Source organism: Vespa mandarinia, chromosome 7 (assembly GCF_050613455.1).
Source record: "Vespa mandarinia isolate Hongniang chromosome 7, ASM5061345v1, whole genome shotgun sequence".
NCBI classification, from domain to species: domain Eukaryota; kingdom Metazoa; phylum Arthropoda; class Insecta; order Hymenoptera; family Vespidae; genus Vespa; species Vespa mandarinia.
This window is the reverse complement of record NC_140816.1, coordinates 4560001-4582957: the sequence shown is the minus strand read 5'-3', so window position 1 is coordinate 4582957 and position 22957 is coordinate 4560001. Positions and strand designations below refer to the sequence as shown.

Here is a 22957-nt window from a genome sequence, read left to right as displayed (position 1 = left end):
TATTTGTCTTATCTATTTCTACAAGTATATTAAGCTCTTTGTATCTTCCTACCTGAATCGTTGAAATTTTTAAAGAGGTCAACGAAAATTTTTTAAAGAAGTCGAGGGAAATTGTTTTCGTATTTTATTGAGACTAAAAAAAAAAAAAAAAAAAAAAAAATCAAGTCTTAAAAATAATATTATATTTAACAAAAAGGAAATTTTCATAATTTTATACGTAAGGATAAAATAATTTAACAAAGAGAAAATTTTCTAATCTTGTATTTACTACGTAAGGAATTTAGATATCAAAAGAATCATAAAATTAGAGTCTCCTCGTTCGTCATAGTTTTATAAATATCTACTTTTTAATCAGACGTACAATGAAAAAATCCAAAATAATTTCTTAACAATTTAATTAGATGAGGCATTAGGAAAAATGCTATTACCGACACGTACAGAGTTAATATACGATTTATTCTTTAGTATTGAAGTCGATCTTGATTAGACGGATTCAAAGTAAACGTAGTTAATTTCTAATAATCCTTGATATGTATCATTACATTTATGATAAACATTTAACAAATTTTGTCGAGTCTATTTATATTTTAATTTTTAATTGATCGCCTTGTTGAAATATCGTTAAAATGATATTAACCAATATATTTTAAGTTACCTTGACAATGAACTTTATCAATCGATTTATCAAGGAAAAAGTGATTTTTAATAATGGAAATGAAATTGTTATTCATGGTAATGAATTATTACGTACGCGATAAACTACTTTCGCCAGTGTGGGTATTTCCCAGTATTATAATGATCAATAGCGTCAGCCACGTTCGTATCAAATAATAATAACAAACGTCGATGTTGTTATAGGATCTTTGTTGACGATTTATTCAAACTTTTGTTTGTCTTTGATGATAAATGGAAAACTTTGAAGATGATGGCCCAATATCATTGGGTATGAGTTGATTCTTTGAAAAAAAAAAAAAAAAAAAAAAAAATTACGATTGAAACGAACATTATCGAATTTTCGAGACTTTCCAATAAAATCGAGGATATTCGATTGACGAAGATTCAAACTTTCCAAAGTAAAAAAAAAAAAAAAAAAAAAAGAAAAAAAATAAATTCGTAACATATATATATATATATATATTTTTACACGTGCATTCAACATCTGTACAAACATCGACAGATAATATTGCAATAAAGAAACAGCGACATGATTTACGTATGATACGTCTTCTTTCGTCGATTTTTCTTTAGCACTCATCGCTGCAATTATTCTCGCGCGTATCGATCAGAATATTTTCACTTATGTTTCGTTTGGTTCTTCTGAAAATGGCAAATGCCCCGAATGACTAATATTTTAATGTTGTTTGATTGCTCTGATAATACTGGATAAACCGATATATGGTACATCTATCGGGGTTTTTTTTTCTTTTTTTCATTCAAAATTTTTCGCAAAATAATTTACTTTATTATTTTTTTATCTTTTTGTTATTTACTTTTATCACGCAAAAGATTTTCGATATAAACGGACAATGAATAAATATACGAAAATTATAATAATTTACATATATTTATATATTTATATATTTATATATTTATATATATATATATATATATATTATATTTTTAATTTATTCGATTTTTTATATACAAGTAAATTATTCGAATGTATGTTTAAAATAATGTATATACGTCTTAGATAGTTATCGTTCGAAATGATGAAACTGCATAGGAATAATCGGAGAGTCCTCCCTATGATATTCATAGCTCTTAAATAACATGATTCTCTTTGTCCTTCATTTTGATGATAAAATTCTAACGATTTACTGCAAAAGATTCTTCGAAGTTTATAAAGCTAGGTACCAATTTTATAGCTGCTACCCATTAATCGATGAACCATACATATTATGTCTAATTATTATTTGATCTTTCGATCGATCGAGTAGATCGACAAATATTCTTCTTCCTTACGATGTACAATTCTTCGAGGGGTGCGAGAAACGTTATTCTTCGATTCTCGACGATCGATTATCAACGTAACAGGATATGCCAGACTGGTCACGATCCGGTTGCTTATAAATAATTACTCGTTTCTACTTCTGGGCACGATGTAACAACGAGAAAAACATTTTATCTTTACGGTGATTTTATTTTATTTTATTTTATTCTTTCTTCTCTATTTCTATACAAAACTTATAAAATTCGAATCGTATCAAACATTTTTCTAAAAAAAAAAAAAAAAAATAAAAAGAAAAAAAAAGATCGAAATGACTCAATTTTATTATATTTAATTAACAAGAAGAACTTTGACCTTCATTTGCTCGACCACTTTATCGTTCAGGGTTATCGACTGTTTCACTCAAACGATTAAGAATTTTGAACACAATAATCGAATATGTATATATATATATATATATATATATATATATATATATATATATATATATATATGAATCAGATTTTGGTTGGTTATGTATGATTGTTTTGACCTAGTATAGAACAGACAAGATCATTGCCAAGGTCTATGCTATTGATATGCTAAAAAGAGTAATGAAAGGATATGAAATCTCTATCGTTATAATCGTATGTTCGAACATATATATATATATATATATACATAAAAAAGATAAAATTTAATTCTCTCTCTCTTTCATTTATGTAAATAAAAACGAATATAAATTGAAAAATTGAAATTCGAGTTTATCTTGAACTATTCATGGTTGATTCGTTTATTGTACAATACCGTTAATCGTAGGAATATATTTGATTCTCATTTTCAAAAAATTGCAAAAAATCAGAAAAACGTGGATGATTAATTAATCTTGTTTAACGTATTTAGTTAATAACAATATTTGTATAATATTAATAAGTTAAAAAAAAATGACTAAACAAATAACTCTTATCGCATACATATATATATATTTATATATGTATATATCGAAAGATTGCATCATTCATTTATTCGATTCAAAAACGATTATTTTTTTGGGGATTTCGAAGTTCCGACTGGATGCAATTAATAGCTCGATGATTTAGCAGAAAGGATGTAAAAGTTTTCGCGAACGGGCTATCGCGCCTTTGAAGAATACTTTAAGGAGGTAACGTTGTTGATACGAGCGAATGCTATATAAGATGATCGCCGACACCAGCTGACTCAGTCATTCTCTTGCAACAACGACGCACAACTGAATTTATTCCTTTCGCGATAATTTTCTTTGTCGCGCGTTCAGTGGTAACATCAACGTATAGATACGACGAAGAGTAATAAGCCGGAACGTAATAATAATTCTATTTCTTTTTGTCTTGTTGTATTCTTTTTTTTTTGTTTCTCACCCTTTATCTCTCTTATTTTTTTTTTTGCATTTTTGCTGTTGCTGTTATTAAGGCACGCTATCTCGACGATCTATACGCGCGATGGACATCAGGATCTACGCTCTACTGCTTCTTTTTGTATTCGTTGGATCCAACGCCGAATTTCGTCCTTCTGCCCGGCATCGTAGAGGTGAGTACCCACGACGAAAGAATAACAAAAAAAAAAAAAGAAAAAAAAAAATAAATTAATTAAAATAAAAGAAAAAAAAAAAAAAGAAAATTAATGGAAAAATTTTTAATATAAGAAGAAAAGTAACGTCTTTAGACATACGAAAATTTTATTCGTTTCGATACACGCAAAATGGTATACTGAGAGATATGTCCTAAGTAAATATGTTCGTTTCACTAACACATAAGAGAATTTCTACTTGATTGTTTTTCGTGTATACATATATGTGTGTGTCGTTTATGCTAACATTAATGGACAAAAGACAATGATCGACGAAGGAATGAATTGGTTTTTTTTGTTTTTTTTGTTTTTTTTTTTTTTTTTATTTTTACGATACGATATCGTACTGTGCGAATATGTGTATAATTTGTATTTTATATATACGACGAAAATCTGACGATCGCTTCGAGGACATCGTGAAACGGTGTAAGAAAATACCGGAAAAACATTTTTAATAGCAATTTCACGCTATTAATAATAAAAGAAAAAATAAATTCGAAATTGTCTTACGTAAACGCAAGTCATCTTCGTGTATTTAATAAAGAATTGCTGAGCCAGGATTTCAAAGATTATTGCAAGATGTCAAGACGTAAATTCGTCCGCCTGTGAAAACGTCTTGACGACTTCGTTTATATAACAAATCGCGAAAGGAAAATTAAGAGACAAAGTATTCTTTTAACTCCGAAGATCGACAAGATAGATCGTCTCAAAGAGATCGATTGATTTTATTAGAAATTTTTTCTGCATGTCAAAATATTTATCTATGTATGTATATATGTATGTATGTATTGGTCTACATAAGTCATATTTTTTAATTTTGTTTTTTTTTTATCTGTATTGCGAATACTAACGTTTATATGTTATATATATATATATATAACATAAATATATATAATAAATGTGGATTTTAAATCAATTCGAACATATGTCTAATGTTTTAAATTAATTTGCATATTATTCGATATCGGAAGATTCATAAAGATTAAAAATATTTTGTAAGTCTTAAAACTTTTATATTAAGATTTTATATCCTATAACAGGTATATATATATATATATATATATATATATATATATATTCATCTACGTATTGCATAAAATAATTATTTCCATTTTTAAATTATGATTATTACGAAATTTATATGATAATAATATCATAAAATAAACATATATTATAAGCAAGATTGTAAAAGTGATTTAACTATTACGTCTTTTAAAAATTTCTAAGACTCACGAGAATTTCCGGTTTCGTCTAATAGCCAAAGTGATTTGATAATCCAATTGAATCGCACTTGTAAGATAGATCATCATCTCCATGTATCTATGAATATATATATATATATATATATATATATATATATATATAAATTTATATATATGCATGCATGTGTCTATAATAGCGGTAATAGATAGTCATATCCGTCTATCAATGTATATATAATAATGATGGCGACATTGAGCGGTACAGCATCGTTTGCATGTAATATATATGTAAGCCGACAAACATCACGGTTCAAAGTAAAATAATCTACCGAGACGTTTCTGAACCATGACCTCGTTTCTGTTCCCTACCTTGACCCAAAGAGAAGCATCGATATTTTCCTTCCCTCCCTCTTTACTTTTCGTTATCGTTTTGCATCTCATCACCATAATGGCATCTCAAAATGTATGGATAATTTGTTGAAAAAGGGATAAATTATTGGAGAAATTATTTATATCTTAAATTTATTGAAAATATGCTATTTATAAATTAAAAATCATCGCATCAAAATATATATATATATATATATATATATATATATATATATATATACATGTATATATATCGAGTAAAACGTTTATGTGCTTTATCATATTTACATGATACAAAAAAATTTTTGTTATTTTTTTCGTTGATAACGTTGGAGCGATAATATATGAATGTTTAAAGAGTACCACGTACGTCGAATAATCATCATCAAATAAATTCTAGTTATTAACATTCTAGTTAATTAACATTCACGTTGAAACTTTAAATGTGTTTTATGTTTGGTAAAGGAAGTCTAATTGGACTAATGGCATGAATAAGAGTACACGTAATATAAATAGAAATATAATTAATCGGATAATCCTACGTGTATTATATTTTTATCGATCAAGATGTCGAAAGGAAGAGTGGTGAATACTACAGTATAGCCAAGATTATAAAACGTGCGGTTGATTCGTCTACTACGACTACTAAAAAGAGCAGCGAGGACAGCACTAGTACTAACAATAAGAATCCTGGCACTACGACTCCTAACACTGCAAGTCCTGACACTACGACTTCTAACACTGCAAGTCCTGATACTACGACTTCTAACACTGCAAGTTCTGGCACTGTGAATCCTAGCACTAAAAGTCCTACCACTACGAAAGCTACCCCATCGACTCCTAAGCCGACTCCTAAGCCGACAAGTGGCACCACCAAAGCCACGACCACTAAATCAAATCCTACGTCAACAGAAACGACTACTAAACCTATTACCGAAGCAACGAGTAAACCACAATTGGGTTTAAGATCGGCTTTTGAAGAGAAAGATGATTCTCCATCGAAACCAAGTAATTCCGATGAAAAACCTGAGAAAAAACCATCGTCTGTGTCATCCCGTATAAAACCGGATACACCTGATAAAAAAGACAAGAGTCCATCCTCACCGTCAATGTTAAATTCGGGTTATCCATCGACTGGTGGTAACTATCCATTCCCTGGATTTAACTCTATACCACCTTACGGTCCTAACTATGCATTTACCAGTACCAATAGTAGTCCCGGAGGATCAGCAAGTGCATCAGCTAGCAGTTTCGCCAGTGCCGGTGCATCATCGGGCCACCGAATCTATCCGGCATACGATTCACCTAGTGGATTCTATCCTAATAATCCATTTTATAATCCAAATGAATACACTCCTGGTAATAAATGGCCGATCAATGACATTCCTCAAAATAATCCTATAAAACCTATCACTAGTTCGCGTTCTTCTTTCGATACGGAAGATAAGCCTAAATCTTCGAATAATTCGCCAATTGGTAATAATGCACATCCAATTAGTAATCCTAATTCTATACCATCAATTGGACCACAAAATTTTCCAAATCCTTTTTACGGAGGTCCTTACACTCCCAATTTCGATTACCCCGCCGTAAATTCGGTTCAGGGACCTAATTATGCCTGGACTAATTCCGGGCCTGGTTACGCTGGAGCATCTGCTGGTGCTTCCTCTGGTACTGGACTGTCGTTTGGTAGTCGTGGTGCATTCCCCGACAATAACGCTGGAGCAGGATATATGGATAATTCAGCATACATTCCTGGTAACATAGGTAGGAACACAATAGTCTGATCTAACGATCGATCGATTGTATTCAAACCCTTTGTAATAGTTACTCGAAAAATATTATTATACTACGGTATTGAAACTGAATGTTATTTGTATAGAAATGATTTGAAACGAAATTTGTAATTGGCAAAATGAAAAGGTCGATTTGAACGTTATTATTAAGATAGTTAAAATGTTTACAAATTATTATTACGTAAGAACAATTTAAAACATATTTAAAGAGGATAGATCATTAAACGATATATAGAAAGTATTTAGATGTAGAAAAATGCGAACTCCTGGTTTATCTATAGAGACTACAAAACGATCGCCTAGAATATTAATGGATGTAAAGCGATATGTCAAGTATAAGTATATTTTGTAAGACAACCTAAACGAATTCTTTTAAAATGGAACAAATATTCAAGTAAAAAATTACATTAGCAACGTAATATTATACGTAAATCAGTGTTACATATAAGTTCAATTAATTCTTTAACGATGTCATAAAATGATAAGGAAATATTCAAAAAAAATGTTTAACCTCCTTTTTTTTTGCCTTCTATTTTTGACGATCTAAATTGTTAAAGGGTTAAAAGCTATTTTGAATAGAATCCAATAGAAAATCTTATATAAATGTTTTCCCACGTTCTGACAGATCCTGGCTTTGGTTTTCCCCAATCTGGATTTGACCCAGATTTTGGCAACAATTTTGCAGCTCACCAACGAATGATGGAAGAACATTTCAAGGCTATTCAAGCACAAATCGAGGCTCAACAACGAGCGTGAGTTTTTCGTTGAATCTATTTGAAAATATTTGATACGAAAATATTTTTTTATTTCTTTTTTTTGATATATAGGATATTCGAGGCAAGCAATGGATTAAATACCGGTCCAGGTTCTTCCGATCCAGGATTGCAATCTGCTATTTCGAGCATTAGTGTCGGGCCTAGAGGTGGTTTCCAGGCTGCTCAGATAAATCCTGTAAGTTCTTAACTTGTTTTTTTTTTTCTGTAATTATAAAAAATTATACGACTAAATTACTAGAGATTCCTAAATATTATGTTAAATGAGAAAAAATAAATATTTATATTTGACTTTTTAAATCATAAAATTAATTATCAGTTTGAATAAAAATATTAATAAATGATTATAATTTGTTATCGTCAATGATATAGGCTGCTCCAGGAATAGAGTCTCGATTTGCTAATGAATTACCACCACCATCAGGAGGACAATATGGTGTCTTTGCTAGTTCCCATTCTTCTAGTGCAACAGATGAGACTGGAAGAACTATTGGACACAAATCAGCGACCACTGGAGTAAATGACAATGGAAAAATTACCTTCCGTACTATCCAAGATAAATAATCTTATTATAATGTATTAATATATATGTTTGTGTGTGTGTGTATGTGTGTGTCCCTATATACCTATATCACATGTATGTATATGCAAATGTGCACATTCAATTAAACTAAATCCTTGCATCGAGTGTAAAGCAAAATGTTTATTTCTCAGGGTAATTTTAATAAAAATTTTAATTTCCACGTTATAAAAATTACTACCTCATATGTGCAGGAAATAAAAGGATTAATAAAAGAAAAGAAAAAAGAAACAAAAAAAAAAAAAAAGAAAATAGTAAAGAAAAAAAAGTTAGCATCTGCTATCGTGTTTAAAATTTTTCGTATTTATTATTAATCCAAATATTGTATGTCTCTTTTGATAGAGAAGATAAAGAATAAAGAAAAATGACTTTAACATATATCTACATTTTCACAATATATTTGTTCTCTTTCCTATCTTTTTTTTTTTTTTTTTTTTTCTCTCATTTCATACTCAATCCAGATTTACATACTCAACAAAAGAATCACTGTATGATCATAGTTGCATTGTTTCTAAGATCTAGAAATCTTTTATTTCTCGGATTGCTTCGTTTTACTAAGCGGTGCTTCGATCTTATCGTCGACAATAACTCTTCGCGGAAGCCACGACCTAGAATCTTGAAAACCCTTGTTGTATCCACGTTGTTCATGATTATTCCCGTTATACCATCGATATATAGTCGGAAATATTCTTCCGTAGTTTCTTCGATCTTGGAAATGAATTTCTCCGTTGTTTGGTTCCACAAATCCATGGACTTGAACCTGACGTAATCGACAAAAAAAGAAAAAAAAGAAATAAGAAAACAGAAGAAAAAATAATACGATGAATTACGAAAGATATCAAATTCTAAACATAATTGCAAACAAATTTTCATTATCACCTCTATTAATCTTTGAAACATTATATAAATTAAAATGACTTGTACAATCGTGTCATTATCGTGTAATCAAAAGATATTTACAATGTATCTCGATGTTGAGTTTTCGAAATACCAATTGAAAATATTTTAATATTTATTTTATGCAGAAAGTGTAAAAATTAAAATCTTATATACTCTTTTTTTTCGTGTTCTTTTCTTATACTACTTTTCGTACATTTTACGCGCGAGAGATTGGAGATAAATTGAATTAATTACAGTCAATAAGCAATCAAAAAATAAATTAACGTCGCAGGTATGCCATTTCACTTTGCATTAATTTTTATTTAATATCGATGAGTTTGATATGAAGAAAAAAGAAAAAAAAAAAAAAGAGAAAAGAAGAAAATAAATAAAAAATAAAAGGAAAGTAACATTACTTGCGGTATATCGTTACGCAGAAAATGAGCGAAAGTTGGTTTCACATGATCCAGAGGATGAAACACGGGAGACGATGGGCGAGGTATGTTCTCTTCTATGCCCCGAAATCCGTCGATAACCGGAATTTCGGCGACCTCGATGTTCGGCTTTGTGTTTGTGATTATGGTGATGTGTATGTCCGTCACAATGTTTCCCTCGTCGTCGATTTTCGACGAAACCGATACGTCGCAAACACCATTTTCGCAGGATGCAACATTCGATCCCTTTTCTGTCTCGTTTTCGTTTACAAAAATTCGTACGTTGTTTACAACAGTGTTTGGAGTGTTTGTCGCCGATCCCTAAAAAAAAAAAAAGAAAAAAAAGAAAACAAAAAGAAGAAAAAAACAAACAAACAAAAAAAAAAGAAATTCGACTTCAAATACAATAAAATATCGATTATGCTAGTAAAATAGTTGTTAATAACAAACAAATCATTTTTACTTTTAATTTTGTTAAAATTGTCGTACGAATGCCTTGTATAATTTGTATTGTTATTATTTCAATCAAGATTTTTATATCACAATAATTAGTACGCTTAAAATTTTATATACAAAGTATAAAAAATTTTTTATATTGATATACAAAGTAAATTGTTCAAATGATCGTATTTTCGAATTGTCGAATATGCGATAAATAAAAAAAAAAAAAAAGAAAAAAAAGTGTAATACCATCTTGTCACATTTAATAATAATCCAAATAAAATAAATGAGCTATTGAGTTTCTTAAAACGAAACTAGGTCTTTGGTACTTTACATTAAAGATAAACGAGAAGTAAGGAAATACGACTAAAATGCGCCACTCGCCATAAAAGTCATACTTTTTACAGTTTACGCCGTTGGAAAGACTCGTAAAACGATTTTACGCGGTACGCGTCTCGAGTATTTCTTGTTTCAACGGAAATAAATGAAACGTTAACATTCCCTGTATAACCCTCTCCTTCCTTTCCTTTATTTCCTTTTCCTGCAAAATGGAATCGCGAGTTACAAGTCCAGAATTTATAATATCCGTCCCACCATAGAAATGCATAAGTCATCATATTACAGAGCCATTCATCAAATTTAAACCAACTATTTTCATTTCTATTCATTCTTTTTTTCTCTCTCTCTCTCTCTCTATATATATATATTTTTTTTATTTTTTTTTTTTTTTCAATAATGTAACGAAAAATTTTATGTTACTGCCTATAGAAAAAATATATGGATATAAATATAATCGTAAATAAGTCGATCGACGTGGTCGTTTTTAATATAAAATAAATATTTAAAATAGAATTTTCTTTTTCTTTTTTCTTTTTTTTTTTTTTTTTTTGTTTTTCTGTTTTAATCGTCACTATAATCCATATTCAATGTGATAAAATTAAAACTCGAGAGATATATTTTAAAATGAAATTGACATAAAAGTATTTAATTAATTCTACGAAAGTATGCTTACGGATGATAGATGTGTCCTTCGTTTTCTTAAATCTTCTGGGAAACTTGATCTTAGGAAGGATTGAGTCGAACGATGTAACCACGGGTTCGGTTGTTCGTTGATGCGTATCATCGAAGGTTCCTTTTGAACATCGACGATCCTTTCTCTTTGGTTTGAGACGATGACAGGACGATCGGAGGATGTTAGCTGGATTTCGTTCGAGTCGAGATCGATCTTTGAGGAGACGTTCAAATCGGCTATGGTGTCCTCGGCAAGGATAATGGTCAGACAAATGATCGGCCATCCTGTGAATTTTCTCATCTCATTTGAGACAGAAGAAATAAAAAAAAAAAAAAAGGAAAAGAGACACAAGAGAAGTTTTGTTTTTTCGTCGGCACCGAATGAAAGACAAAATTCGAATCGTCGTTACTAACGTCAATGTCGCCGTCGTTCTCTTTATTATCGTCGTGCTTTTTTTTTTTTTTTTTTTTTTTTTTTTTTAAAGAGTAGGGAGAAAAAAAATATACGAGATACTAGCAAGATAATAACGATCGTTGGACGAGAAAATTACGATGGCCTTCGCGAATCCTAAGAATATAATAAAATAAAAGGAAAAGAAAAGATAAAGAAATACCGAAGAAGATTGTTCTTTTATACCGGATGACTCAAATTGTTGATCTTAATTGTTTCCTGAACTTATCTATCACGAGATTTAAGATAATTATTCTTATTAATCAAGATAACTTTATTATTATAAACGACGATGACTTGACTTTGATAATTTCGACGTGACAGATAACGCTGAAAATATACGATTACATTTCTTAGATATCAATTATTACTAAGAATTGAAGTTTTTAATATATTATTACTAACATTCATTGTTTCAATTTATATAAGTATAACGTATAGATAATTAATAATATAAATATATTATGTTAAATTTCACGAAAATAACGATTAGTAATTAAATTAATTAAAATTATATAGATTACAAGGAAGTATACGGATGAAAATTTTTCTTTATATATATCTCTATAAAATATTGACGTGGTTAATCGGTAAAAAGTCATCATTATGTTATTATCGTATTATATGCCGTTAGCAAATCCCAGTTGTCGCGTTATCGCGGTAAATCGAAGAAATACATAAATTCGTAGATTATATAGGCGTGAACGGGATCGTCGAAAAGCCGGTAGGAAGAAAGTAGCGTGCAACTCGGAAGACAAGCGGTATGCACTTTATCGCGCGTAATTACGACCGGTTAATTACGGCGGAGTATGCACGTTGGTAGAAAAACAAAGGGTGAGGACGGAGAGCTCTTAGACCACCAGGAGTTCGTTGTGAATGAACGGCAAAAGGCGTGCTCGCGAGCACACATGCACACATATACAGACAAAGAACACGTATACAGATAATACAGCTTACAGACGATATTATCTCACAGCTCGTCGTTTCCTAAGTGCATACATATATATATATATATATATGTATATGTATACATCATACCTACATACCTACGTAAATGCATACATGCATACATGCATAGGGGAAATAGCTACTCCAAAATGCACCCTAGAATCCCATGATTGCAGTGACTACATATACTCGCCCAATAGTAATTTTAGTCGGCCTGTAAAGCGGCCTCGATGTTTGCCCAAAGTTTGCCGTCAGCGAGAAAGGGTCGTCGAGCTCATTGAAATTCATTAAATCCGTTCGTCGTTGCTCCGCGAATAGACGCTTTTGCAACTTGCTAAATAAATGCACTCTCTTCTTTTCTCCTTTCATTTCCCACAAAGTCGAGTGTTCGTTAGTGATCTTTTATATTGACGTTACAATCTCAACTTTAATTTTTAAAGATAGATTTATATTTAATGTTTATCAAAGGTTTATTTAATTGTTGAATTTCTTTTTCTTCTTTTTTCCTTTCTTTCTTTCCTTTTTTTCTTCCTTTTTTCTTTTTAATATCGAAATATTATTCTATTCCGACAAGAATAAATTTTTTATAATTTTGAATCTGACAATTTCAGTTGGTTCGAATCGAAATCCACACACCAAATCCTTTGCTTCGAGCGTGATATCATGGATTACGTTTAAACTCGGAAACCGTAGAGATACATATACATTGATACGTGTGATTACGCTCGTGACACGCTTGCAACAATGAATCGTCTCTAGTCTCTCGTCGAGTTACGTAAATCCTTTGGGATCCTTCGACGTTACGAGATAACTTGGTTGAATGGAAATAGCATTATTTCTCTCTCTCTCTCTCTCTCTCTCTCTTTCTCTTCATCTTTCTCTCATCTTTGTTTTTATTTTATCTTTTTATATACATCTGCATTATATCTACATATCTTTTTTTATGGATGATATCATTTTAAAAATATATTAAAATATATTAATTTATATAATTATTGTGTTCGCAATTTAATTTAATATAAATGTTAAATCTTGAAAAATACAATTCAATTGAGTTTATTTATTAATTATCTTGCCTAAAATCACAATGGATGCATTAATAAAATATTAACGTTTCAATAAAATAATAAATTAATAAAAATAAATTTTTTAAATATAAATAATATAAATTTATTATTTATATTTTCTTCTCTACACTATTACTATGTTCTCTCGTTTATCGTATTTTATATTTTGTTTTTTCATTTTTTTTTTTTTTTTTATAAAAATAATAAAGCATTAAATATGTAAATAAATTTTTCTTTTCTCTCTCTCTCTCTCTCTCTCTCTCCCTCCCTCCCTTTCTTTCTGTCTTTTTTCCTTCATCGAAAATTGGAAGACATGATTACAGTAAAAATGACGAGAGACACTAATTTGTTCTTTTTACAAGCATCGATGAGAACGTATGCTGTTAGACATGATTCTACGAGACGAACGATTACACTCGTTTACTGTGTACGTTCCGCCATTATCTGTCAGGGGTTACGTTCTTTTTCACACGTACGCGTACATACCAGCTTCCGGTTTCCCAAGAACCCCTAGCTCGGTTGTTAAACTCACTCGTAGCCGGAGCCATTGGTGTGCGTTTGATGGAGCGTAGGAAAGCGAGCGCCTAATGTACCGTGTCTAATCGGACGTGCATTATTGTGGAATCGTGGCTCGTGCACGATAATGCTTTCCGACGATGTAAATATGTTACATATTTACGTCCCACTGAGAGAAGAATTATACATATGTTATCTTCATGGCATTCTTTTTCATACGATATTGATTTTTATGTCATCAGTTGAAAGTATGAACATTTAATCGATATTACGTTAATCCCGTTTACGTGTTACATTCATTCGTATATTCGTCCATCGTTCTATTATATAATATAATTTATTTATTAATAATAATAATAATAATAATAATAATAATAATAATAATAATAATAATAATAATCTCATATAGGTTATTATATGTAAACAATATATATATACATATATATATATATATATATATATATATATGTATATATGTATGATGAGATTAACATAATTATAATATTATTACTTTATATTAATGTTGTCTGTATCAATATGAAGTCTCTTCTGAAAAATATCATAATCATGGTGGTCTCTTTCTTCATCGAAACAATCGTCCATTACGCAAAGTCATCCTTGGTTCTAATTTAATGATGCAAACGGAGATTACGTTTTTTTCTTTCCCGTGACATTCACCGACGAATATAAACATGCTAATTAAACTTTTGTCTCTTTCAATCTCGACAAGTAAAACGAATTCATCGCGTTCGTTTACGGGACCGTTCCGTTCTATACACCGTATCACGCTCGATGTATCTTGTTACAAGCCGCGAGAAAGGGAGACATGAGAGAGAGAGAGAGAGAGAGAGAGAGAGAGAGAGAGAGAGAGAGAGAGAGAGAGAGAGAGAGAGAAAGCTAGGCTACCGCCATTTGTCATTTTAAACAAGACGTCAGCGATGCGCCATTAATTTTGTCAACTGACGCCGTCCGAACGACGACGTAGCAGCAATAGCATTAACAGTAACAGTAACAGTAACAGCATCAGCAACAGCAACAGGACGCACGTATTACAGGACTGCATTGCCACGTATCTCTTTTGGCCTTTGACGAACGATTTCTGAGAAAACAAAAACTCTTTCGACCTTTCTTTTCGCCTTTTTCTTCTCTTACTTTTAACCAAAGCCAAAGTTCTCCTCCTCCTCCACCTCCTCCTCCTCCTCTTCCTCTTCTTCTTCTTCTTTCCTAGACGTACGAGGGAAAGAAGACGAAAATAGTTGAGGCTGCGACGATGTTCGAGAGGGTTTAATAAAGGGGTTCGAGCTTTTGAAAAGAAAAAGGAAAAAAAAAAAGAAAAAAGAAAAAAAGAAAAGAGAACGAGGTGGAAGAAAAGAGAATCAGAGGAAACGATCTTTACGATATTTTCCTTCCGAAATCACGTGGAGAATGAGGGTGGCGGTGGGTTGGAGGGAAGAGGAAGAGGTGTAATTTTTATCGTATCGTTTCATTTTTTTTTTCAACCCCTTTTTTTCTCTTTTTTTCTTTTTTTTTTTCTTTTTACGTTCGTATTATAAATTTATTATTTCTTTTTGTTTTTCTTGACTTGCAACGTTCCTGGCGAGTTTGTACATTCATAGCGATTCTTAAGGAATACTTATAATAAGTTCGATGAGTCGTAAGAGAAATGAAGCAAATGAAAATAATTTGTAACCTTCTTTTTTTTTTCTATTTCCCATAAATAAAAGGTTAAAATTATTTTGAAACGCTCCGATTCTCTCGACTCAATAAACGCAAATTTATAGTCGTTTGTGTATATATATATATATTATATATATATATATTTACATAGAGAATATCTTTTCATTTCATATTTTCCTCTGATTGGACTTTTTTTTTTTTTTAAGCGTAAGATTATTTACGCCTTTTATAATATTAAATATACATATATAGATATACGGTGCGCACGGCGAATTAATAATACGAGTAAGTATGTACAAAAATACAAAAGGAATTGGCACAGTCGAAAGACTAGCGTGGCAAGGGAAGCATTCTTTTTCTCTTTCCTATGTGTATGCGATTTTTTTTTTCTTCCTTTTTTTTCCCTTTTTCTTCTTTTTTTTATATCTTTTTTCTTTCTTTCTTTCTTTTTTTTTTTTTCTCTTTTTTTTTCTACGAACATTCGAAACTTTCTCATTCGAGCAATACAAAAAGCTGATTGATTGTAAATGCACAATGCTATTTTATATAGTATATATGTATATGTATATATACACACATACAACACACTATGTTATATGCAGACTATCGAATTTATTTCGATGAAATACTCTTTTAAATCTCTCATAAATAGAAGAAGATCGATCGCTTTTCGATATTCCTAATCATGACGTTCCGATTATCATTTACATAAATATCATACTTGATCATTCCCACAAATCTAGACTACGTATCATGGCTGATATGGCGAAGGAAAGACGAAATGCTTGCCGGCAGTTGGATAGGATCGATACTTAACGCATGGATTATTCGAGTTATTCGATTTCGAATAAAATAAGCGACACGTGAAAACGACGTGCGAATTTGCAAGAGTAAGTACTTTGAACGAGATAATAGCAAGTATCTTATACAGAGTGATCCAAAAATCAAAAAAAAAAAAAAAAAGAAAAAGAAAAAAGAACAATGAAATTTGGAAAGTCTTTTTACGTAGAATAGTAAAAAAAAAAGAAAAATAAAATGAAATACATGAAAATGAACACATTTTGATTTTGTTTCATTTCTTCTTCTTTTTTCTCTCTCTCTCTCTCTCTCTCTCTCTTTCTCTCGCATATTTCATTTCTCTTTATATATTTATCTACTTTTTGAAATATTTATATTGTGTAGATTAATATTGGTCACCCTGTTTAACAGATATTATATACACAAACACACGCACACATATCTCTCTTTTCGAACAAAAAAAAAAAGAAAAAAAAAGAAAGAAAGAAAGAAAGAAAAAAAAAAAAGACGATTTACTTCGATTTCGTTCGATAAGCTAAACGAGTTATTTTCTATTTTTCGTAATGAACATTAAACGTATCTCGTCAATTGCGTGTGGAAATCTTGCAAACAGACTATGAGCTGTCCAAAGGTAGGTCTCTCGTCGGGAGACATGGCCCAACAATAGGCCATCACCGCGAATAGTTCATCGGGACAATTGATCGGCTGGGCTAATCTGTAACCATCACGTAGATAACTCGCCATTTCAAATGGATCTACTTCGACGTAGGGTTGTTGTGCCAACGTAGTTAATTCCCATAGGAGAACACCAAATGCCCACTGAAAAATTAATGTGAAAAGAAAAAAAAAAGAAAAAAAAAAAAAAAAAAAAAAAGAAAAAAAAAAAAAAAAAGAATAAAATTAATAATCTCAATTATCCTGATAAGAGAGAAAAATTTTTCATTCAATTTTAACCACGATCTAAACAATTAAATGAAACTTCCATTTTTTTTTCTTCTACGATTATTTTATGCAAACGCGAAAGGAAATTAAAATTAATTAACGAAATAGAAATTAAATTACGAAAAATAAATATAGATCGATCTAATTGTGTTTATTCAAAAATTATATATATATATATATATATATATATATATATATATATATTCATGTTATACTTACAACGTCTGATGCAGTGGTAAACGTTTTACCAAGTAGACTCTCTATAGCTAACCATTTAATTGGTCGATTCTCGTTATCTCCCAAACAATGGTAATCCTGAGGGAAGAGATCTCTAGCAAGGGCATTGTCCGTTATTTGAACTCGTAGATCGTCATCGACCCTAAGAAAATATTTTATTACAGCCTCGTTAAATTCGATAATCTCACTTTGTTTGACCATGAAAGAAAAAAGAAAAAAAAAAAAAAAAGAGAAGAAAAAGCGAAAAGAAAAAAACGCAAGAAACAAAAATCAAGAAAATAAAAAACGAAAATATGAAGATATGGTTAATTATGAGGAGTTTTGTAACAAGAGCGATAAAAAGAAGAAAGAACAACGAAATCACCTTTCGAAAACGAAAGCAATGTGAACGCTAATTAAAGAGCCACCGAAGTAACCGTGTACGGTGCTTAATTAATTCGTTGCGCTCAATTAATTCGGTAACGAGACATAACGGCCTCGGGACTTGTTGAGGCAATGTTAGAGAAGCGCTTTATTAAAGTGGCTGATGCGAGTAGCGTGTCTCGTAAAAAAGGATCTTTCGTTGTCTCTCAGTTATTCAACGTGAAAGAGAAAATGAGTGAGGGAAAGAGGGGGAGAGAGAGAGAGAGAGAGAGAGAGACGAAAGAGGTATATAGAGTGTGCCTACATGTAATACATCTCGCTCTAATTAACCCTTCGGAAATGTCGGTTCAATTATGGAACTAACGGATATATTAAGTATATCGTCAATTTCTTTCATTTCCTTTTCAAATACTTATCTTCAAATATAATACATTAATTGTATCTTATTACTGGATTAATTCTAAATGCATTTGTATCCTTGATAAAAATCGATATGCATAATAATAAATACTATTATATTTTCTTTATGCGCATTTAAAATTAATTTTAATTTAATTTTATGAATGCAACGATCTCCCATCTTCAATTATCCATGATATTTGCAAATTATGTCACGAATCCATAAAGATACGTACATATATTTTTTTGCTCATCGTAATTTTTATCGTTATCGTGTCTATCACGGAACATACAATTTATATCGTTATATTTTATCTCAAAGTCAATAAAAAAATTAAAATATTCATACGATATTAAGAAATAGATCGTTCTACTTACACGCAATTCCTCGCAGCGAGATCTTTATGGACAAGTCGTTTCCTATGAAGATACTGAACCCCTTTGGCAGCTTGAAGTGCCATTTCGACGACTTCCTGAGTGGTAAGAGCCCTCGGTGGCCCTTCGCTGCTCAGCTTGCACCTTAGTAAGAATCTCTTCATGTTTTTGTAACCGGTATGAGGATAAAGTAAGAAGGGCGCGCTTCTATCCTCGATCGAGACACCAAGAACAGGGAGTAAGGCTGGATGACTCAAGCCGTAAAGAGCTAAACCTTCTCGTAGAAGAAGGGCAACCTAGAAAAGATAATGTGCTTAACTTAGTAGAATATATCGTTGTATTACGTTAGCTATTCTCTCGCTTATAGTGACGAGAAGAATTATTGACGTTATATAGTGGACGTCATTAAATAAAATCGATAGTCGGTTCATTTAATATTCATTCTTTCTTTCTTTTTTTCCTTTCTTATATCAACCATAGTTCATACCAACGAATGTACTCTGTGACATATACATATCGGATCTTCGTTCATTAACAATATTTTTCACGAAATAAATAGAATTAAATAAATAATAAATTGAATAAAAAGTGAAATTAATCTTATTCGTTTTAATATCAGATATATCTTTTTTTTTTTTTTCGTCTGAAAATTAATTCATATTAGAATTATGTTCTAATACTTCAAGTTATTACGAAGCGCAATGCAATTAAATAATAATTTCAATATTTTCATTATATTAAAAAAAAAAAAAAAAAAGAAAAAAAAAAGGGGAATGATATAGGAGAAGGAAGGATGTAAGGAAGGAAGGAAGGAAGAAGAAGACTCACTTGCGACTGTGAGGCGTGCTCGGCGGCTGTTTTTACTAGAACGTCCCTCGGAGACGAAGCACCCTCCTCGTGATAACTACCCCTGTACACGCGACCAAAGGTGCCCTCCATTTCTATGCTGAGAAGACGCACCCTGCATCTACAAAGTACAAAGGAGACGATGTAATACGATGACCGCAGTTGTAAAATGGGAAAGGGAAATGTAAATTAATGGCTCTTGTTGTACATAGTGACGTAAATTGTAACGTAAAGTTAAACCGCATTAGCTTTATGTACGAGTTTAGAGAATCAACACACTCCTATTGTTTCAATTCTAAGTTTCTAAATGGCTTATGTGATTTATTATTTGATTAATTATCTCTTTAGTTAGGTAGTCAAGGAGAGTCGAAGAAAAACAAAGACAAAGTGAAAGAATTCATTTTGTTCGATGTTAAAAGGTCATTTGTTTAAAACAAACAGATATATCATTAAAATTATAAATTACCAATAGATACATATAAATTAATGATCTTCGATATAAGAAAAAAAAAAAAAAAAAAAAAAAAAAGAACCACGTAACGGATATCTGCTAATTCGTAATTTATATCATTCGTGTGACTCATTCTGCATATCTGTACCTACGTACACGTTACTTGAAACTAGGCCTTGACGTGAATGTATTTTAAGCCCTGATCTGGCACGAAAGTCGATCGGAGTGTCGATAACCTCGTAATCGTGAGTGCTTTCAGACATATTTCTTTTTCTTCGTTTTTTTTCTTTATTTTTCCCTTTCTCTTTAGCTTCTTATCTCTCGACTCAAAAAAGTTTCCACTCCTTAAGAAATTTTTCATGAAAAAAATATTTCGAATAATGAGTGTTTCTCGAGCATGTGTTTCGTTTAATTATCGTTACTTATTATATAACGTAATATTATAAAAAAAAAAAAAGACAATTTTTATATTGCTTAATGAAGTAAATTATTATTTTTCTCTTCTTTCTTTTCTCTCTCCTTTTTTTTTTTTTTTTTTTTTTTTCTTTATCAACGAACAGATACGACACTTTTCCTTACCTTTGTACCGTGATCTCTTGAATTCTTTCATGTAGCTCTCGACTAGGTCTGTCGTCTAATCTTCTATAAGTGGATGCTGATGCTCCAGACGCTGAGGGTGGCGGAGTTTCTGGAGACAGAAAGGTTTGCGCCGGACCAACCCCTGTTCCTCGCTCTACGCTACACGCTGAACTGAGACCTCTGGACTCTCTATGAGTATAATAAGTATGTTGTATATTTTGTTCATTTCTTATTATTTACATTAGACGACGACGACGACGATAACAATGGATGTAATACAATGAACTGAGTCACCGTTTTGTATCAAAACAATGTCTTGTATCGAAACCTACTTTCTTTATTTTTCAATATAAATATCATTCGTATATACATAATGACGTTTATTTTATTCAATATTTAACGAAATAAATTATTAGTATATATAAAATTCGTTTGATTTTAAAATTAAGATTATTTAAGATTTAAAATCAATATTCAAAGATTTATTATTGAGATTCTTTTTCTTTTTTTTCTATAAAAAAAAAAATATATATATATATTTTTTAATTATGCCATTATATTGTAATGTATTTATATTATACATATATATCATGAGAGATAAGAAAAGTGATAATTATTTTAATAAAGAATGAATAACATAGACATATTTAAAATGTGTTTCTGTTGATATTAAATCTCATAATCTCCTTATTATCTGAAGTAGGCCATTATACCTTTTACGATGAACATAAATGAAGAAAAAGAAATTGACTTACTGTAACGGATCCCTATGCCTTCGAGTCTTCTTATCTCGAACGTAATAGGCCACTACGAGAACGCATATGGCAGCGATGAAGGCACAGGCACATCCGATGGCTGCATAGAACACCTGTCCACCGGAAGTAGAACCCGAAGCAGCGACTAAAACCTCTTCGGGTCCGGTATAGCCACTCTTCTCTTTCAAACAGATCTTCTTCCGTCTAAATTCTAAACTCGTTGTGTTCTTTCGCGATACGGAAACATTTATCCGTAGGCTAAGGTCTACTTCGGCGTCATAGGGGCCACAATGTAAAGCTAAGGCCCAAGTTTGTAAAACACCAACTGGTATCTCCCCCGTTTGAGATATGTTCAGGGAGCTACTCAATGCCGATGGATTGCTGATATCAACGTCCATCGTATAAGGAAGCTTAAAGTAAATATTACTTAGGATTAGTTTAGATTGTTATATGAATATTAGGTCTGACGATAGTATAGAAAGGGAACAATTTAATTGTCGATTGAATTTTTCTAAGTAAATAAAGAAAATAAACAAATTCGAGAATTGTTATCGATATTAATAAATTTTTATATGTAAATGAATATAATGAAATATGATAATGGATGATAAATCAAATGTCAATGGATCGATGAGACTAAAATATAAATATTTATCATACATTCAACGCACGTTGAAAAACGTAACGTGTGCTAATGAATTTTTCTTTCTTCGTCCATCATATACACACATATATTCTGATCAATTAACAAAGTTGTGCCTTCAATTAATAGATTGATGGTTACTATATACATTGGTATTTCAACGTGGAAGGATTGAAAACGAATGAAACAATGTTGGCGAGACTAAACGAACGAGAACGTTGAACCTCCTTGTAATCTCGAACTTACCATTCTCGGAAGACAATTTGCGCACGGCAAGGGGCAAAGTGAGTTTAGAGAACGAATGGAGAGAGAAAGAGAGAGAGAGAGAGAGAGAAAGAAAGAAAGAAGAAAAAAAAGATAAAGAAGAGAAGAGACTAGAACGAAGAAAAGCAAAGGCAAGCCTCAACGGCTGATTACCAGTTCGCGATGATGATCGGTTCTCGGTTAGATGTGGAAAACGAGAGAGAAAGAGAGATAGAGAGAGAAAGAGAGAAAGAGAGACAGACAGAGAAAGAGAGAAAGAGAAACAGAGAGAGAGAGAGAAAGAGAGAAAGAGAGAGTGAGAGAGAGAGAGAACTGAAAAGAGGCTCGTCAACTACGCTGCCTGTCGCTACCACCGTTCCGTTTTGCGGTCTCTTACGACCACGAATAGCTTCCTCGTGAAATGGCAACGAATGTTCCTGCGAACAGCCTCTAATAGCATTCGATTTGAACGCGTTCCGAAGTCTTCGCGTTCCAAACTGACGATCTCTCGCCTCATAGATTTTCTTGCAGCTACAAAACTTCCAGGTAAAGATATTCGTAGTTTATAACTCGTCAATGTCGCTAGTACGTATCGTTCGTGCTTCTTATAAAGAAGAAAAAGAAAAAAAGAAAAAAAAAATAATAAT

At 31.3% G+C, this 22957-nt stretch overlaps 3 protein-coding genes across 4 annotated transcripts in view; 1 reads left to right on the top strand and 2 right to left on the bottom strand.

The window, feature by feature from the left end:
- The first annotated feature begins 3109 nt into the window (after nt 1–3109).
- On the top strand, nt 3110–8633 carry LOC118440315 (uncharacterized). 2 transcript variants are annotated; one of them, XM_035863176.2, is made up of 6 exons: nt 3110–3270; nt 3380–3496; nt 6019–6873; nt 7528–7654; nt 7730–7853; nt 8048–8633. In XM_035863176.2, exons 2-6 carry the CDS (start codon nt 3409–3411, stop codon nt 8237–8239), a joined length of 1386 nt encoding a protein of 461 aa, XP_035719069.1. In that variant the 5' UTR covers nt 3110–3270; nt 3380–3408; the 3' UTR covers nt 8240–8633. The 2 variants fall into 2 exon arrangements, with proteins under 2 accessions (XP_035719069.1, XP_035719068.1); XM_035863175.2 differs by having other exon boundaries at nt 5674–6873.
- A 93-nt stretch (nt 8634–8726) lies between these two features.
- Nucleotides 8727–11457, bottom strand: LOC118440316 (uncharacterized). Its single transcript, XM_035863177.2, has 3 exons — nt 11022–11457; nt 9551–9889; nt 8727–9015 (listed from the first exon to the last, which is right to left on the bottom strand). Exons 1-3 carry the CDS (start codon nt 11319–11321, stop codon nt 8785–8787), a joined length of 870 nt encoding a protein of 289 aa, XP_035719070.1. The 5' UTR covers nt 11322–11457; the 3' UTR covers nt 8727–8784.
- Nucleotides 11458–15008: 3551 nt separating this feature from the next.
- dnt (tyrosine-protein kinase Dnt) overlaps nt 15009–22957 on the bottom strand; it is a 29342-nt gene continuing 21393 nt past the window's right edge. Inside the window, exons 3-8 of the mRNA XM_035863378.2 lie at nt 21425–21834; nt 20670–20858; nt 19622–19760; nt 18797–19089; nt 17639–17798; nt 15009–17296 (exon numbers count right to left, since the gene is read on the bottom strand). Of these exons, the coding sequence (XP_035719271.1) occupies nt 17048–17296; nt 17639–17798; nt 18797–19089; nt 19622–19760; nt 20670–20858; nt 21425–21834 (1440 nt within the window). The 3' untranslated portion in view covers nt 15009–17047. The remainder of the gene's footprint in view (nt 17297–17638; nt 17799–18796; nt 19090–19621; nt 19761–20669; nt 20859–21424; nt 21835–22957) is intronic.

Excerpts from the sequence above, each read along its gene's own strand:
- LOC118440315 (XM_035863175.2), top strand. The coding sequence starts at position 3,409 with ATGGACATCAGGATCTACGCTCTACTGCTTCTTTTTGTATTCGTTGGA. Across the intron at positions 3,497-5,673 it reads TTCTGCCCGGCATCGTAGAG|ATGTCGAAAGGAAGAGTGGT; the intron begins GTGAGTACCCAC and ends TTATCGATCAAG. Across the intron at positions 7,854-8,047 it reads AGGCTGCTCAGATAAATCCT|GCTGCTCCAGGAATAGAGTC; the intron begins GTAAGTTCTTAA and ends TCAATGATATAG.
- LOC118440316 (XM_035863177.2), bottom strand. The coding sequence starts at position 11,321 with ATGAGAAAATTCACAGGATGGCCGATCATTTGTCTGACCATTATCCTT. Across the intron at positions 9,890-11,021 it reads GAAGGACACATCTATCATCC|GGATCGGCGACAAACACTCC; the intron begins GTAAGCATACTT and ends TTTTTTTTTTAG. Across the intron at positions 9,016-9,550 it reads TGCGTAACGATATACCGCAA|GTTCAAGTCCATGGATTTGT; the intron begins GTAATGTTACTT and ends CGATTACGTCAG.